This window comes from Tursiops truncatus, chromosome 2 (assembly GCF_011762595.2).
Source record: "Tursiops truncatus isolate mTurTru1 chromosome 2, mTurTru1.mat.Y, whole genome shotgun sequence".
NCBI lineage: Eukaryota > Metazoa > Chordata > Mammalia > Artiodactyla > Delphinidae > Tursiops > Tursiops truncatus.
In genome coordinates this window covers 14,302,195-14,319,323 of record NC_047035.1, presented here as the reverse complement: position 1 = coordinate 14,319,323, position 17,129 = coordinate 14,302,195, and the positions used below count along the sequence as shown (strand labels likewise).

Here is a 17,129-nt window from a genome sequence, read left to right as displayed (position 1 = left end):
AAGCATTTTGTTGGTAGATTACTCTAATTTTTATATTTTAAAAATCTAAAAGCAGTACCACTTATGTACTGAGATGAGGACCAATGACTCAACTATTCAATTTATGATGAAAATACTTGCTGAATAAAACTCTACCCGAAGTCAGAAAGGGCTTTTCATCAGCCAGAACAATCTGTCCTAAAATGCACGTGATGCTCAAGGATACCATGGATCCACTTTGTTCTTGAAATAATATTTCATGTGTACTTCTTAATGATTTTCAAAGTTTTCTTCATTTTAGATAGTGCTTAGTATGCTAATTTTGGAATAAGACTTTATTTTTTAACAACCTTTTAATTTTGGAATAGTTTTAGGTTTATAGAAAGATTGTGAAGATAGAATAGAGAGTTCCCATGTACTCACTCACTTTCCCCTATGATGAATGTTTTCTATGAGTATGGTACATTTGTCACAATTAATGAACCAATATTGATATAGCATTATGAACTAAAGTGCATACCTTACTAGTGTTTCCCTAACGTCCTTTCTTCTATTCCAGGATCCCCTCCAGAACACCAGATTACATTTAGCTGTTATGTCTCTGTAGGCTCCTCTGATTTATGACAGTTTATTAAGTTTATCTGCTAATACTTTGTGTCAGAAGGATGCTTATTTAATGTTTCTCTTTGACAAATGTACATGTTTCCTTGACCTTTAATACTTTTAAAATTTGAATTATATTAGATGTTTTCACAGTGTTGTTAATGTTTAGCATTCTGAACATTTACAGACAAAATATTAGTACTGATATGAGTATTTATTTAAAATAAGTGCTGAATGTCCAGGGTCACAGTTTTTGTTCTAGGACAGCAGTCCCCGGATCCCAGGTATGGATGGGCAGAAAACAGAGGATGGGAACACAGATGGCTAAGGCTCTTGTGGCAGGGCAGAGCCGCCCAGAACCAGGGAGGGTACAGCACAGGGCAGCCAGGCAGCCCAGGGCTTGTTGTTCTGCTGCAGGAACCGCAGGCCCAGGCCATTCTAATGGGTTCTGCAGGTAAGTCTTTTGCCTCCGATATCCTTACTGCACCCTGTCCTTCCTCTGTATGCAGCTGGAGAAGACTTATACTAATGTCAGCTCAATCTGGTTTTTCCATCTTGCACAACCAGCGCCCTAGGGCCATTTTTGCGATGATGATTTTTGATGACTACTAAGGACACATTGTCTTAGAGAAGTCTTAACTTTGTTTTCCAAAAGCCTTGCTCATTGCTTGGAACACAGTCAACACTCAGTTGCATGTACATGCTATTATTTGTTCAACCAAAGCTGAATGCAGGAAGGAAACTGGTACCACTGGCAGTTCCTGACACTAGGAACTGCTGAGGATCAGGGAGGCTGTGGGTAGGGTGGCAAGGACCAGTAACTGAGTGGAGCATCCTGGCTGGCAGCATTGGTGGCGGGGGAGTCGGGGGTTGAGAGTAAAGAGGAGGGGGGTTGGGGGCCATCCCAGTGGCAGTGCAAGCAACTGTGAGCATCTGAGAACCATGATGAAGAGTTTAACGGAAGGTATGCAGCATGACATCATTGGTAGAGTGGGACTCGACATCTAAATATATCACAATCTATTTCGGTCTCCCCACAGGTTGCCCAAAGCAGCACACAATAGTTAGGCTTACTTTTGTCCGTAGTTCATGGCATATTCGAAGTCTTTAAAGCTGACGTGACCATCTGAGTCTTGATCTACTTCCCTGGAAAATGAAACAGAAAGTTATTCACAGGTTAGTTTCGTCTCACCTTATGCATCAAGAGCACATCAGAACCTTCATTTCTTTTCATGTCTACGTGAGAGGCACGTATTTTATCTACTTGAATGCTGAGGTTGATGTTTATCTTTTGTTTTTTTTCCTTGATAATACCTAAGGTGTGAAGGAAAGGAAAAGTTATTTATTAAAACCTACAGAAATAATACATTCAATAAATTTAAAGGAATGTCATCAAGTGCACAGGATATATTAAAAAAGGCAGGAGTGATGATTTTTCTAGTCATCCTGCAAATTCTTTCTGTGATATCTCAATAAATATACATGCATTTGTCAACCAAAAACACAATGCAGGAGGCTGCAAAGAAGAAAAGAGTTTATTTAGGGTCTGAAGAATTGCAGTTTGGGAGATACAAATTTGGGTAACCCCGAAAGAGTGTTCAAAGGAAGAGACGAAAAGCCACGGGGTTGTTAAAAGCTGCTTGGTGAAATTTGTGACTGACTCTGACTCAAGTTAGAAAAGATTTGCCCTTGAGGAGTCACACGTTGTTTTAAGGTAAGGGTCCAGTAAATATTTTGCGTTTCTGGAAGGTGTTCTGGATGACGTCACCAGGACAAAAGATTTTGATGTGCAGAAGTCACACTTCCTTAATGGTCTCCTGGCTCCATTTTAGAGAACTCTCTTAGCAACACCAACTCCATTTTGATTTTCCTTTCACACATTACACAACAGAAATGTGGAATAAAGAATTAAGAGATAAGAAAAACATTTGGGGAGTAAATAATAACGATGGGAACAGTGACTGACACCCTGCCTCGCACTGTCTTTATATCACCTGTCTCATCAAATCTGTGCACAGATGCCAGGACGGGTCCATTTTACAGACATGGAGCCTAAACGGGTTCAGTGGTTTCTGAAGGATCATGGTGCTGGTTAAGTAACCAGATTTGAAATTCAAATCATGATTGTTAAATTCCCAAACCAGGGCTCTATACTCTATTCCACATGTCTCCCTATGTAAATAGGATGGTCCAGAGAGAAGCGGTTGTGTTGCAATTCCCATGCAGCTAACTCAAGCTCCGGAAGTTTTCACTGGCTTCATTCATGGCCTCGGAAGCTTGGTTAGTTCCTCACAAACACCTGATAAGCTTTTCTGACTCCTGTGGAGAGAGGTGAAGATGTGAGCCTCTGGCTGGTCAGCGGAGGGTGTGGGCGGCCTCAGCTGGGTTGTCCGTGTGTGTCGCTACAGACACTGAGACAGGGGCATTGCTCCTTGAACAGGGAGCAGAGGAATGGCACCCATTCCACCTGGTTAAGATAACACATGGCAGAAGGACAAAATCATGGCATAAGCAATACGTTCAGCTGCTACCAGTGGAAGCAGTGTTTAAGAGTGTGTTTGAAAGCTAACTGATGAGTTGTGGTCCCAATTCCTCTTTGGGGGGCACTCTAAAACAATGCATTACGTGCCTTATTTGCCTTATTGGGTTGGTGCAAATTATATTTTGTTGAAACGGCAAATGGTATTAACCATGACATAGGGCTTTTTCAAGCAAGGACTGGCCCGAGTAACAAAGCCACTAATCACTGTAATAGTTTTAAAGCAGGCTTTTAAAATATTGAATTCTAAAATAAACTTTCTGAATATTTCATGCCAAAGTCTCTGAAGTCTATAATGGTACTGGATAGAGTGTTAATAATTTTTCATTCTTTTGAAGTAGAGAAAATCCCTACTTCTCTGCCCCAGGGCAAAACCATGTTGCAGTATGTTAGTATAAAATGATTGCAGACTGTAGGGGCCATTATTCTTGTTACTTCTTTCGGTAAAATATACATGACGATTTCATGCTATACAGGACCAAAAGCAGAATGTCGGATCTCTTCTAAGGGATTAGAAATAATCAGTATCACATGTTACTGATTACAGAGTATAAATCATCCCTCCTATTAAATTAGATAATTGAAGATTCTTAATATTGCCTATGTATTTTTTCTCAAGGAATTGGATTAGATAAATGGCCTTTTTTCTTCCCACTCTGAACTGATATGATTGAACTATAAATCTCATAGGGTGAGTTAAGTGGATAACCTAGAAAAGTAATATTTAGAGTAAACTGTTTCTGATATATATGTGTGTGTGTGTGTGTGTGTGTGTGTGTGTGTGTGTGTATGTGTGTGTGTTCATTCACTTATTGAGATGCTGAATGCTTGTAGAAAAGGAAATCCTTTTGCCTGATTTTCTCAGTAAATAACTTTATTGTAATTCCATTAACTTATTTTTCTTGCTGCCTTTGCCAAAGCTTCCCATCATAAAATGGGCACAGTATAACCAAGAGGTATTAAAATGGAAAAGTTTATTCATAAGGCTTGGAGTGGCGTTTTTATAATGAATGGAGGAACATCATGTTTATATTTAGAATGAGACATGGTAAAATACTGTCTTCAACTTTTCTTCCTCATCACATATATATATGGTCGTCTCAAGGAGAATGAAAAGGAAATTCACATTTCAGAGCTATAATTTTAAAAGCTAAAATACTGTTTTTCATTGCAGACGGAATTATTCCCCAGAAGGAAAGTTTCACAGCACCCACACTCAAGTCACCATGTGATGGACGAGCAGATGTGGCAGGTGGGTAGAATTAGTGGTATGCTGAGGAGATGAAGAAAACGTCATTAGGTAAAACGTTTCATTGTTTCTGTTTACAGTGTTTAACCCTAAAAGGAGTATACTCTCCTTATGAAACTAGAGTGTGCTGTCTTGGTGTCACCAACATACATTCAGCACTGAGATATTCCACCACCGTCACTCCAACTAGAAATAAACTCTGGGAAGGCAAGAACTTTCTCTTGTTTGCTGCTGTGTCCCCACCTCTTAGCCCATAGCGGGTAATGAATGTTTGCAGAGTGAATGAATTTGTGGAGTAAATCAATCTGGGGAAACAGTGGACAACACTTTGGAATATCTACTGCCTCCCAGGAGGTTTGGGGGGATTAAAGAAAGTATATCATCACTGTTTTTGTAGAGTCTGAAATACTAGCCAGAGAAATAATGACACACCGAAGAAGGCACCTAGGAGCCATCACTCAGAGACCAATAAGGAACGGTCAATTGTGGTCTCCATGCCCCACCACATTTTGTAAATACAGACCAGGTAGAGAGAGACCAAGTAAGACATGGACTCTGAAAGATGAGGTTGCTCAGTAGAGCAATGGATGGAAGGAACCCCTTGAGTGTCAGGCTGAACAATTTAGAGATAAAGAGCTGGAAACTGGAAACCAAGGCAGAGCACTGGACACATCCGCGTCTAACCTGCCCTGTAGCTGAAGTCCAAGCACTTGAAGCCACTTAACTAACTTCTCTTTTACTGGACATGTGGCTATAGACATAGATATAGATACATGCATATATACACACATACATACAGGCTTATATTTCACAACTGTCTTTTTAAAGGAATGAACAAAGTTTATACAGATGGATGAGAGGAAAATAAATTGCTATGAACAACAATAACTGCTTTCTAGACATGTAAATCCTGTTAAATTAAAGGCTTTTTGGTTTGCTTGGTTTTGAGATGCAAAGGGAGAGCTGGAATTGATGTGGGGAGTACAGACTCAAGAGAGCTGAACTGCTCTGTGTAACTTAGTATGAACAATATAGGACCATCTGGGAGGAAGGAGATGATGAGCAAGATAAGACAGGATGCAGGGAGAAGGGCTACTGAGGGGGAGGGAGGAGGCTGGGATGCTATACGATGGGAATTGGCCCAAGAAAAAGGCCCCAGTGATCAAAGGGTCCTTTAATTAACTGCTACGTTTACTGTGTGCACCGAAGTTGTTCGTGTTGCATGTTATAACCTCTCCTTTATCTTCACCAAGGGCTTGACAGGCACACAGTCTAAGGGGGGATGGTGTGTTTGGGGAGTGTGTGCTGAGTTCGGCACTGGAGATGAGTTCTGTCTGAGCAGGTGCAGTAGGGAGCAACAAAAGGGGGGTATGGTAAGATGACCATCAACTGAATTAACTCAGAGAGACGAGAACTCAGAGCCACAGCCCTTCCAGAAATTTGCAAAAACCTAGGAAGTGCTTTAAAATTCCATAGGATATTTAATGGGAGTCCCAGGCAATACTATCTGGACTTTGAAGGGCAGAAGACCCAGGGTGACAATGGGATACATTGAGAATTTCAGGCAGGACTAGACTCTGTCCATTCAGCTGAATCCCAATAGTTTTCATATCTGTTAAAATACAAACATTTTTTGACTCATCAGATAAGTGGTTATAATTACTTTTATCACCATGAGCTTTAGCATTTGTCTCTTTACATCCTGATTTGTTAAGCAAGATGCTGCTCTTTCCTTTTTTTTTTTAAACATCGTTATTGGAGTATAATTGCTTTAAAATGGTGTGTTAGTTTCTGCTTTATAACAAAGTGAATCAGTTATACATATACATATGTCCCCATATCTCTTCCCTCTTGCGTCTCCCTCCCTCCCACCCTCCCTATTTCACCCCTCTAGGTGGTCACAAAGCACCGAGCTGATCTCCCTGTGCTATGCGGCTGCTTCCCACTAGCTATCTGCCTTACGTTTGGTAGTGTATATATGTCCATGCTACTCTCTCACTTTGTCACAGCTTACCCTTCCCCCTCCCTATATCCTCAAGTCCATTCTCAAGTAGGTCTGTGTCTTTATTCCTGTCTTGTCCCTAGGTTCTTCATGGCCATTTTTTTTCTTTTTAGATTCCATATATATGTGTTAGCATACGGTATTTGTTTTTCTCTTTCTGACTTACTTCACTCTGTATGACAGAATCTAGGTCCATCCACCTCACTATAAATAATTCAATTTCATTTCTTTTTATGGCTGAGTAAAATTCCATTGTATACATGTGCCATCCCTTCTTTACCCATTCATCTGTTGATGGACACTTAGGTTGCTTCCATGTCCTGGCTACTGGAAATAGAGCTTCAATGAACATTTTGGTACATGACTCTTTTTGAATTATGGTTTTCTCAGGGTATATGCCCAGTAGTGGGATTGCCCACTCTCACCACTCTTATTCAACATAGTTTTGGAAGTTTTAGCCATAGCAATCAGAGAAGCAAAGGAAATAAAAGGAATCCAAATCGGAAAAGAAGTAAAGCTGTCACTGTTTGCAGATGACATGATTCTATACATAGAGAATCCTAAAGATGCCACCAGAAAACTACTAGAGCTTATCAACGAATTTGGTAAAGTAGCAGGATAGAAAATTAATGCACAGAAATCTCTTGCATTCCTATAAACTAATGATGAAAAATCTGAAAGTGAAATTAAGAACACTCCCATTTACCATTGCAACAAAAAGAATAAAATATCTAGGAATAAACCTAAGGAGACAAAAGACCTGTATGCAGAAAATTATAAGACACTGATGAAAGAAATTAAAGATGATACAAATAGATGGAGAGATATACTATGTTCTTGGATTGGAAGAATCAACATTGTGAAAATGACTATACTACCCAAAGCAATCTACAGATTCAATGCAATCCGTATCAAACTACCACTGGCATTTTTCACAGTACTAGGACAAAAGAATTCACAGTTTGTATGGAAACACACAAGACTCCGAAAAGCCAAAGCAATCTTGAGAACGAAAAACGGAGCTGGAGGAATCAGGCTCCCTGACTTCAGACTACACTACAAAGCTACAGTAATCAAGACAATATGGTACTGGCACAAAAACAGAAATATAGATCAATGGAACAGGATAGAAAGCCCAGAGATACTCTTTCCTTTTGTGATGCAGTGTGGACTTAGCCCAGACTAGATATGTTCCTGTAAACTAGAGGCTAAGTGGCCCCCACCTTGAAGGAGCCAGGGTTTCACGCTGTGAATTTTTTTATTAAGCTCAGCACCAGTGCTGCTCTAATATTACATTCTAAAGAAAAACATAGGTTGTTTTTAAATTTTAAAAATACATAAATAGCAAATGTTTCTCACAAGTAGTAAATTTACATCATACCAATTTCTTATAATGTTTTGAAAATAATTTTTGTTGTAAATAATTCAAGATGGGCTTCCCTGGTGTCACAGTCGCTAAGAATCCTCCTGCCAATGCAGGGGAAACGGGTTCAAGCCCTGGTCTGGGAAGATCCCACGTGCTGCAGAGTAACTAAGCCTGTGCACCACAACTACTGAGCCTGCACTGTGGACCCCGTGAGCCACAACTACTGAAGCCTGAGTGCCTAGAGCCCGTGCTCTGCAACAAGAGAAGCCACCACAAGGAGTAGCCCGTGCGCCGCAACAAAGAGTAGCTCCCACTCACTGCACACTAGAGAAAGCCCGTGTGCAGCAACGAAGACCCAAAGCAGCCAAACATAAATAAATAAAACTTTTAAAAATAAAATAATCATTCAAGAGTGCCCCATGGCCAGGTCTCCAAAGCCAGATTTCAAATTGGAGTGCGTGCTTTTGCTCAAGTTACTTTTAAAAAAAAAAAGAAGAAGGAAGGAAGGAAGGAAAGAAAGAAACGAAGAGAAAGGAATTGAAACAATGGAATATTCTCTATTAAAATGATGTAAAGACTATAGAAGTGACATTTTTAAGTAGAAACAAGAACACAAACTATATATAACTGCAATCTTATAAACACGTATATTCATTTGGGCAGAAGTTGAAGATTATAGGCTAAACACAAACTTGTCTTATGGGTTATTTTGGCTTAAAATAGTCTTTAATATTCATCTCTTTTTCAATTGAAGGAAGGAATTTTTTTTCTTTTTGGTCTGAATTTTCTAAACAAGTGACCTTATTTATGTATAAATCCTCAACAGCTAGAGCAGGATTTCTGTGTCGGTGCTGCTGACATTTTGGGCTGGATCATTCTTTGCTGTGGGAGCTGTCCTGCACACTGTAGGATGTTTAGCAGCATCCTTGGTCTCTACCCACTAGATGCCAGTAGGACTCTCCCCCAGCCCTCCCAGGCTATAACGGTCAAAAATGTCTCCCCGGGCTTCCCTGGTGGCGCAGTGGTTTTGAATCTGCCTGCCGATTCAGGGGACACGGGTTCGTGCCCCAGTCTGGGAAGATCCCACATGCCGCGGAGCGGCTGGGCCCGTGAGCCATGGCCGCTGATCCTGCGCGTCCGGAGCCTGTGCTCCGCAACGGGAGAAAAATAAAATGTCTCCCCTTATTGCCAAGTGTCTTCTGGGGGGACAAAACCATCCCTGATTGAAAACCACTGAGCTAGAGGAGCCAAAGTCGGAGGCAATTCTCTGGAACATTCCAGCTAAATCTATACTTACTAGAAAATTGCTTTAAAGACTTTTTTTTCTAAACAAGTGATTTCAGGGCAGAGGAGGCATATGTTTCTTGGACAGATTAAGCAGATAATTGCCTCAACACTCTGCCTCGCCGACACTAAGGTTTTGAATGGAGCCCAGAGAAGAACGCAAGCTTTGCCTTCTTCTGGTGATAACAGAGCCAGTGGCGGGCATATCTGTGTTCGCAGCACATACACTGACAGTCGGCAATTATTTTGAGTCACTGTGATAGTTACACGGGGTGTTGAAAGTTGACGCTGCATTTGATTCACCTGAAACATGAATGAGAAATTTAATGTGGAGGCAAAGATGTAAATGAGAAAAATTTTCTGAGTGGAATTTTTGGGGCAGGGAAAAGGGAGAGAGGCCTTCTTTCTGATTCTTTATGGAATAATTTAAAGGAAAGTCAGAACTACCATTATATTAGGGACAAAGCCATCATACTGACTGAACAGTGAGAGTAAAAATTACCCTCCAAGCAAGGAGCCCCTGCTGGGCATGAGAGGACCCGCCAATTGAAGATGCGATGCTGACAGCTCCTCCCGCAAGCAGCCTTCTCTTCTGAGGACCCTGCCGGTTCTCCTCACTGGCGTGCTTGCCTCTTTGTTGATGAGAGTCCTGCAGGGCTCGACAGCAATTCAGTCGGTGATGTGTTTATTAATTTTACCTTTTACCTTTTTAGAGACACCATTGTCTAGACACACCATTGTAAAGAAATTATACTCCAATAAAGATGTTAAAAAGAAAGAAAGAAAGAAAGAAAGAAAAGCCATTCAGACACCCAGGAAAGACAGAAGAGCCACGTAGATGGTTTCCGGTCCTTTGCAGGTTCCTACATGGCTCTGGCAGATGCCTTCCCTTTAGTGTGTGTTGCACCCCCTTCGTGCCCCGCCTCACACTCGCCACCCATCTTTTGCTCCAGCCTTTGCTGGGGGTGCCTCGCGTTACCAGGTACCTCCCCCTGTTCACCTGGGATTGCCTGGAATCACCTGGGCGGGGCCTAACCCTTACAGCCCTGAAGTATGAAAAAAGGAGTTAACGCCCCATAGGTGACCCTTGACCAATGAGGGGACAGGCGTCAATGGATAACCACTTTCCCTCGGTCCCTCTGAGGTTCTCTCGGCTCATGGGAGGTTCTGGTGGGACTGAGTCGCTCACAGATGTAACAACCGCGGTAAGGGGTCCTTGCGCCAGTTTGCTTTCATTACCTGTTCTGCTCTTGCACACCAAGGTTGTGCCCCAAGCAAGCAACCTGCAATGCAAGCCCTCATCCGAAGCTCTGCTTTCAGAGAAATCCCGGGCTGACACAGTGAAAAGTTTATTTTGAGAGATGAAGTTCTCACGGGGCATTTAAATTGCCGTCATCAACAGCATATGTCACATCAGATTCTCATTCAAGTAAAAGGGGACTCACTATTGAAACAGATCAGTTTCTTCTATGTGCAAAATGATTTTTAGAGCAAATTAAATATTCCCTTTAAGAAGAGCTCTGAAGGTTGAAGTTCCAGGCAGTTGAAATGCCAAAGTCAACCAGAAAAAGAGAGCAGCATTCTCTTCATTGTATCATATGCATGTCTTACTTACTATCTAGCCTGCCAACAATAAATGGTATTATTAGACTTTAGGTGAGGACAATATATTCCTCAGTATAAGAGACTTCTTCTGCCACTTGGATGCAGAGGTACAGCTATGGACTGGCTGTGGCCAGGTGGTGGAATTGGCCATTGAGGATGAACTGTGGAGGATAAAAGGATGGCCAGGAACAAAGAATGACACAAGCCAGGCAAAACTTTGGCCTCATTAGGATCAGGCTCAGCCTACTAGATGAAAGACACAGTGGATGCTGTCAGCTACTTCCCCAGCATCTATGCCCCCATCCCCTGTGCTACTCAGCAGCTGTGTGATTTGGGTGGATGGGTTCCCACTCCAAACTCCAGAAGCGGGATCCCCCTGGCCTAATAAGCCAACCAATTTAATCCCACTCTCCTTAGTGTGGTGACTGGTTTAAGGATTCGCTGGTTGATTAGTACGTGGCATTCCTCCCCTGACCACTGCCGATGGGCAAAGAGTTGGGTCAACCATAATGAAGCCTGGAAATTTTGTTTGCGAGCTGAGAAAGGAGAAGCTCTTTCAGCTGGGATGCAGAGGTGACACGATATTACAATGGTCCTTTTCCTACCACAAGAGTACGAAGTCCACAACAGTTCTATGAGCCATTGATCCAAAAATTTTTGCACCTGCTTTTCATTGTCAATTATCAGCCTGAAAATGGAGCTATACACAGTGAAGGGAAGAATCAGAAAAATTAGAGTGAACTGGAGCCTAATCAACCAGGCCTGAAGCATGCCCAATTTCAAAACTCTTAGTCACCTGATCCAATAAATTCCCTGGGTTGTTAAAGGAAGTATGAAATGGATTTCCTGGTACTTGCAAATAAAAGTGTCCTGACATGCCAGGTATCCCATCTGAAATCTTTTCTAAACCTTATAATATCTGGAACTTGGTATACATAGAGTAGACACTCATAAATTCAATATTTTTGAAATAATTATTCCATTTTGAAAGAAACCCTAAGATAACTCAGATTTTTCTCTTTAGGTGCCATCTCAAGATTCTGGATTATTCTCCGCAGTTCTGCCTTCTAAAGAAGTTACTTCCTTGCTGTAATCCAACAAAAATCTTTGTTTACAGTGGCTTAACTGTGATTATGTGCTGAAAGAAGGTATTGATGGGACCGATATGGTTTTTCCCTAAAGAGTGACAGGATAGATTCTCCAGTCCAAGAAAAAGAAAGAAGAAAGGAAAATGGATGTGAAATGCAGTCACAGCTGGCAAAAGTGATTAACCATAAATAATGACTCACTTTTTCCTATTTACTAGGTTTTTAAAACAAGGAGTCTTATGTAAAGCTAGAGATATTTTAAAAGGAGAAAAGAATGTACTTTCAGTATGCCTGATTATTGACTACTTGTGTGCATGTGGATAAATGCAATCAACATACAGCCCAAAGTCTCATTTCTGGCAAAGAGTTTCATATTCCTTCTCTATCAAGTGTTTTAGCAGAACTGCTAATAAATAGTGAGATGATCTTTTTTTCTCAGTTTGAATCTCTGGAAGAGAAATTGTGATGGAAGAAAATAGCATGGATCAGACAGCTTTAAGGATAAAGAACAAAAACAAAAGTGAGCCTCTTTGGACTAAGCATAAAAAATCTGGTTCCTGTACTTTTGGGTCACTAGGTCCTCCGTTCTCTCTCCACGCCATATCTGTGTAAGAGGCTTACTCTGAATGCAGCAGGGAGGCAGTGTGATCCACCAGAAAAGGCCTAGGAGTGACCTTTCATCTTAGTGAGGCTAGGTGACCCTGGGCAAGTGTCTCAGCAGCTGTGAATCTCAAGCTTCTCACTGGTCAAGCTGCTCGACTATGGTTGCTAAGATTTGATACAGCCGTACATTTTGATGAATCTATGCTGGATCTTAATCTACAACTAGTGTCTTTGTACCGAAAGTCTAAAAAGGCAAGCCGACCCCCGTTAGCCATTTTTAGCCTTTAAAAAGTAGTTTGAGGGCTTCCCTGGTGGCGCAGTGGTTGAGAGTCCGCCTGCCGATGCAGGGGACACGGGTTCGTGCCCCAGTCTGGGAAGATCCCACATGCCGCTGAGCCTGCGCGTCCGGAGCCTGTGCTCCGCAACGGGGAGAGGCCACGACAGTGAGAGGCCCGCGTACCGCCAAAAAAAAAAAAAAAAAAAAAAAGTAGTTTGAGTCTTTAACCCACAGACAGTTGTAAGGAACCATAAACATATATACATGTAAATGGGAAAAAAATGATCCTGCCATCAATAGTATGAAATATGAATGGAGATAAAGCCATTTCTATTTCAAATATATAATCACCTCAGCTGAGATATCTAGTATCATCTTGAACTTGATTATGAGATAACAGAAATGGGACAGAGATGGCAATCATTTAATCTCTTAAGAACAGCTATTTTGAAGAGCTTTTCACTCTATGCTCAATAGATTTCTAGCAGGTTATGATCTGGCTAGAAAGAAAGCATAATGATGAGGAAAATTATGTTTTCAATAACACAGGCTTTTACACTACAAGTTCTTCCACAAAGGAGGCAATAAAATGAACTCTGACCACTTTAACTGATGGCATAATGGCTCCATGAACAGATGGGGCCTCTCTGAAAGCAACAAGTTCATATCCTTGATTGGAGGTTTAGGAATGAGCTGAACTTTCAAGTGTAATGTAGGAAAGATTACATACTTCCAGACAAGAAAGCTGAGTGTTAGGGGGTTCAGATGCTTGGAGAGACGGACTAAAAGAATAAAGCTTAATAAGCTTCATTTTGCTAATGCAACAAATAGAGTTGAAGTTGAAATCTGAACTATAAACATTGAGCCATGTATAAATGCCCTGCTAATCATGCTGTTAGCCACTGTCAGATAGGAAGCGTGCTTTTTTAAAAAGCACACTTCCTCGGAGTCAGAAACACCAATTGTCAGATAATGCTTATTTTCCCTAGTAGTATTAGGTTTTCGAGAAGAATATACTTTTAATAATATATGATGGGGGACTGTGGAATTTTTTGTTTGCTTATTTCAAATTGGTGGGGATAAACAGGTTGGTAGGAAAAGGAGCTGGGATCACTGACTATCCATTTATCCATTTGGGAACGGCTGGAGTCTGTTTCCATGGCAGAGCCTGCTATGTGTTCAACAAAACTTATTTCCTTCTCTTCCTGAGAACGTAGCTAAACCACATTTTCCAGCCTCCCTTGCAATTAGACGGGACTGGGAGTTCTGGCAACAGAAGGATAATAATATAATAATATAGAAACAAAGAATATCCATTGCTCCATCTAATTAAAAGCACTCACATTTCAAAGGAGTGTACAGGACCTGACAGTCACCCCGGGGACTCTGGCACAGCCAGATCCTGAAAGATATTCTCATACTGTGTTAGCAGAGACTCACAGTAATCCAAGGGATTAACTCTATATAGCTTGGTAGAGGAACAATATTTTAAAATTCTATCAAGTCAGGGTGTTTTTTTTTTTTTCATTAAATGAGAGTACAGGAATTTATAAAAATTAAGATTTTTAACTGCTTACACTGTAGTTTTAAATAATCCACTAGGGAAAATAAGATTTTATATCTCAGGCCAGTTCTCAATGATATGCATCACTGAGCCAATAGAAAATCTGGCCTTACTTCATAATTGCAATAAATTATTTATGTTTTTGTTTACAGCATACTCTCAGCATTTAAAACCTCTGGGTCTGTGGACAATAATAAGCAATATAAAAAATGAATAACACTTCATAATGAAACAATTCCCTCAGATGATCAGAAGTAGCCTATTAATAAAGCCCACCTATAATCACAAAGTCACACCAAGTGGAATAACCACAAGGGCTTTTTTAGAATTGCAGTCGAAATCGAACTCCAGTGGAAGGAGATGAAAGTTCAGAGGGCATATGGCAAGTGTTTAGAAAATCATGAAATGCAAAGAGAATGAACATGGCCAAATTAATCAAATCCTAGGCTAAGACCAAGGGACTCCAAGTGCAACTGCAGAGGGGATATTTTAGGACTAGAACCTGGAAAGGCTTCTTCACACAACAGCTAGAAAACAGGACTCCTTTTCTATCCCTGAACTAATAATTCCCAAGGTTGGTATGGGGATGGGGGAAGAAGAGGGGATGTACCCCGCTTAATGAGGTCTCACAAAGTACACGACACCCCCCTGTTCCGATCCTCACGGGCCTCTCCCCTCCCGTTCAGCACTGAGAATCACTCTCCAGCGGGGTGACCACAGTGCCGGAAGCTGGCATGACATTTGCCTTCTGAGCAGGTGGGAGGGTTGGAGAGAGTCTCCGGAGGTCTCAGGCTGAGAACAGAAGCTGGCTCAAGGAGGGTTTCAGTACTGCGTAAATCACCAAGGGACATTAGGAGTGTGTTGGGGGGTAGGGGTGGGGCCCTTCTTAGCCTTGGGAAGAAAATGGACTCTCCCATAAACGGCCACAGCAATACTGATTTCAGGGGTTCAAATTACTGGTCCCAACCAGCATGACGTTTTCTATCCATTATCTACTCTCTCCTGCCCACAGGCAGGGCCACATCACTGATTACGGAGTATTTCAGCCACTAAAAAAGATCCCGATCGTCATTAAAGATACAAAGTGTTGATCTATGCTGGCTAAGTGAGGTAAAATGTTTGTGCCCTTCTAGTTAGAACTCAACGAGGCTATTTCAGGATATTTATTAAACCAATTAAGTATTTACATTATGCTCAAGCAAAGAGGCACAGTCATAGAGTACATAAATATGAGAAGATGAAAACAAGAAAATTCACGTTGGGAAAACTGTTTTTCCGGTTTCCTCGAATTGGGTGCAGAGGACGCACTGACTGTTTGGGAACGAGTTTGCGTTGAGCAGGCATCAGTGGTGACCTCGTGATCACCTGCACACATCTTTTTGCTGTGGTTGAACTAAGGTAACGAGGAAAAGTTCATCACCTCCCCAGATGTCTTCCTTGTGGGGTGTACAGTCTACATCTTGGAAAGTGGTGATTAAGGGCTGGAAAGACAATTTAGGAAATCTTCAAAGCCTAAACGAAATGGGTCTATTCCTACAGTTTTCCCCCTCAATTAAAATTTTTAGTGCCATGATGATGATGAACCCAAACTACAAATACTTTCTTTAGCCTACAGCGCACATGTGGTAAAGGAGTCCATGTTTTCTCAAATACAGTGATAGTCCGTGAATGCTGGACCACCTGTGTGATATTATTACTAGTTTTCCTCCTCACTTGACTGTAAACTTGCAGTAGGCAGAGACCACATACAAGTTCACTGTGCTGTTCTGAGACTTGATGCAGTGCCTGACACCCACACTGGCATTCAAGAAACATGTGCTGTATATATGAACATGTGAATAGGAAAGTTTGGAAATGGGAGAAAAGAAATGTCACTTACCATCCCATGATCTTAAACCAGTTGCTATGATCATTGTGGCACTTTTCTTTCTGATTAGGGTAAGAACTTCTGTATTCTGCTCTTTTAAATGTGCTATAAACATTTCCCCCATTGTTATAGTCTTTATTATTTCCATTTTTAATGGCTGTATATGATTTTATCAAATGGAATTATAATAATTTACTTATTTGTTGGATTTGTTTTTTTTTCGGTATGCGGGCCTCTCACTGTTGTGGCCTCTCCTGCCGCGGAGCACAGGCTCCGGATGCGCAGGCTCAGCAGCCATGGCTCACGGGTCCAGCCGCCCCGCGGCATGTGGGATTCTTCTGTATCGGGGCACGAACCCGTGTCTCCTGCATTGGCAGGCGGACTCTCAACCACTGCGCCACCAGGGAGGCCCCTATTTGTTGGACTTTTGAGATGCCCCAGACTTTTTGCTTTTATAGCTGTGTCAATGAACACATTCACTAAAAATGCTTTTTCTGAGAAACAGATTCTTGAGTTCATTTACTTATTCATCAGACACACACTAAAAGCCACTATGGACCAAGTGCATTAGGTTCTGAAGATGTAGGGGTGAGCAGAAAAGAAATAGAGCCCCTTGCAGCTTTTAGTTCAGCCAGCGAGAGAATTAAATAATTCTACAAGAAAGTAGAAGCACCAGTGTGCTAAGTGCCCTGCAGGAGAAACAGAAGGTGGTGAAGTACAGGGCAGGGACGAATTGCCCGGCAGAGGGGACAGCATGCACAAGGGCCTCACGGCAAGAGACAGCAAGTACATTCAAGGAACTGGAAGAAGCAATGTGGCCAGAGTACAGAGCGGGGATGAGCATGGAGCCCAATGAGGCTGAGGATGAATGGAATGAAACTGCTCAGGACCTGGTGGGCCACTTAAGGATTCTGGTTATAATCCAAAGAGCTATGGGAAGCTGCCAGAGTGCTTCGAGGAGAGGGCTAATGTGCTTAAATGTACACTTTGAAAGTTCATCCTTGCTGAGGTAGGCAGAATGATGGCCCTCCAAAGATGTCCATGTTCTAATCCCTGGAGCGTATGGTTGTGTTCCATGGGAAAAGGGGGATAGAGTTGTAGAT

At 41.7% G+C, this 17,129-nt stretch overlaps 1 protein-coding gene across 12 annotated transcripts in view; it reads right to left on the bottom strand.

Moving 5' to 3' along the window:
- EFCAB11 (EF-hand calcium binding domain 11) overlaps window positions 1–17,129 on the bottom strand; it is a 226,694-nt gene that overhangs the window by 80,155 nt on the left and 129,410 nt on the right. For 9 of the 12 annotated variants that reach the window (XR_012329874.1, XR_012329875.1, XR_002173037.3 and 6 more), the window contains one exon: window positions 1,657–1,728. Coding sequence is in view for 9 of the 12 variants with exons in the window: in XM_073800134.1 (XP_073656235.1) it covers window positions 1,657–1,728 (72 nt within the window). In the remaining 3 variants the exon portion in view is untranslated. Of the gene's footprint in view, window positions 1–1,652; window positions 1,729–4,327; window positions 4,395–15,308; window positions 15,641–17,129 lie in introns of those variants that run through there. The other 3 variants (XM_033850739.2, XM_073800135.1, XM_019919230.3) reach the window with 3 other exon arrangements.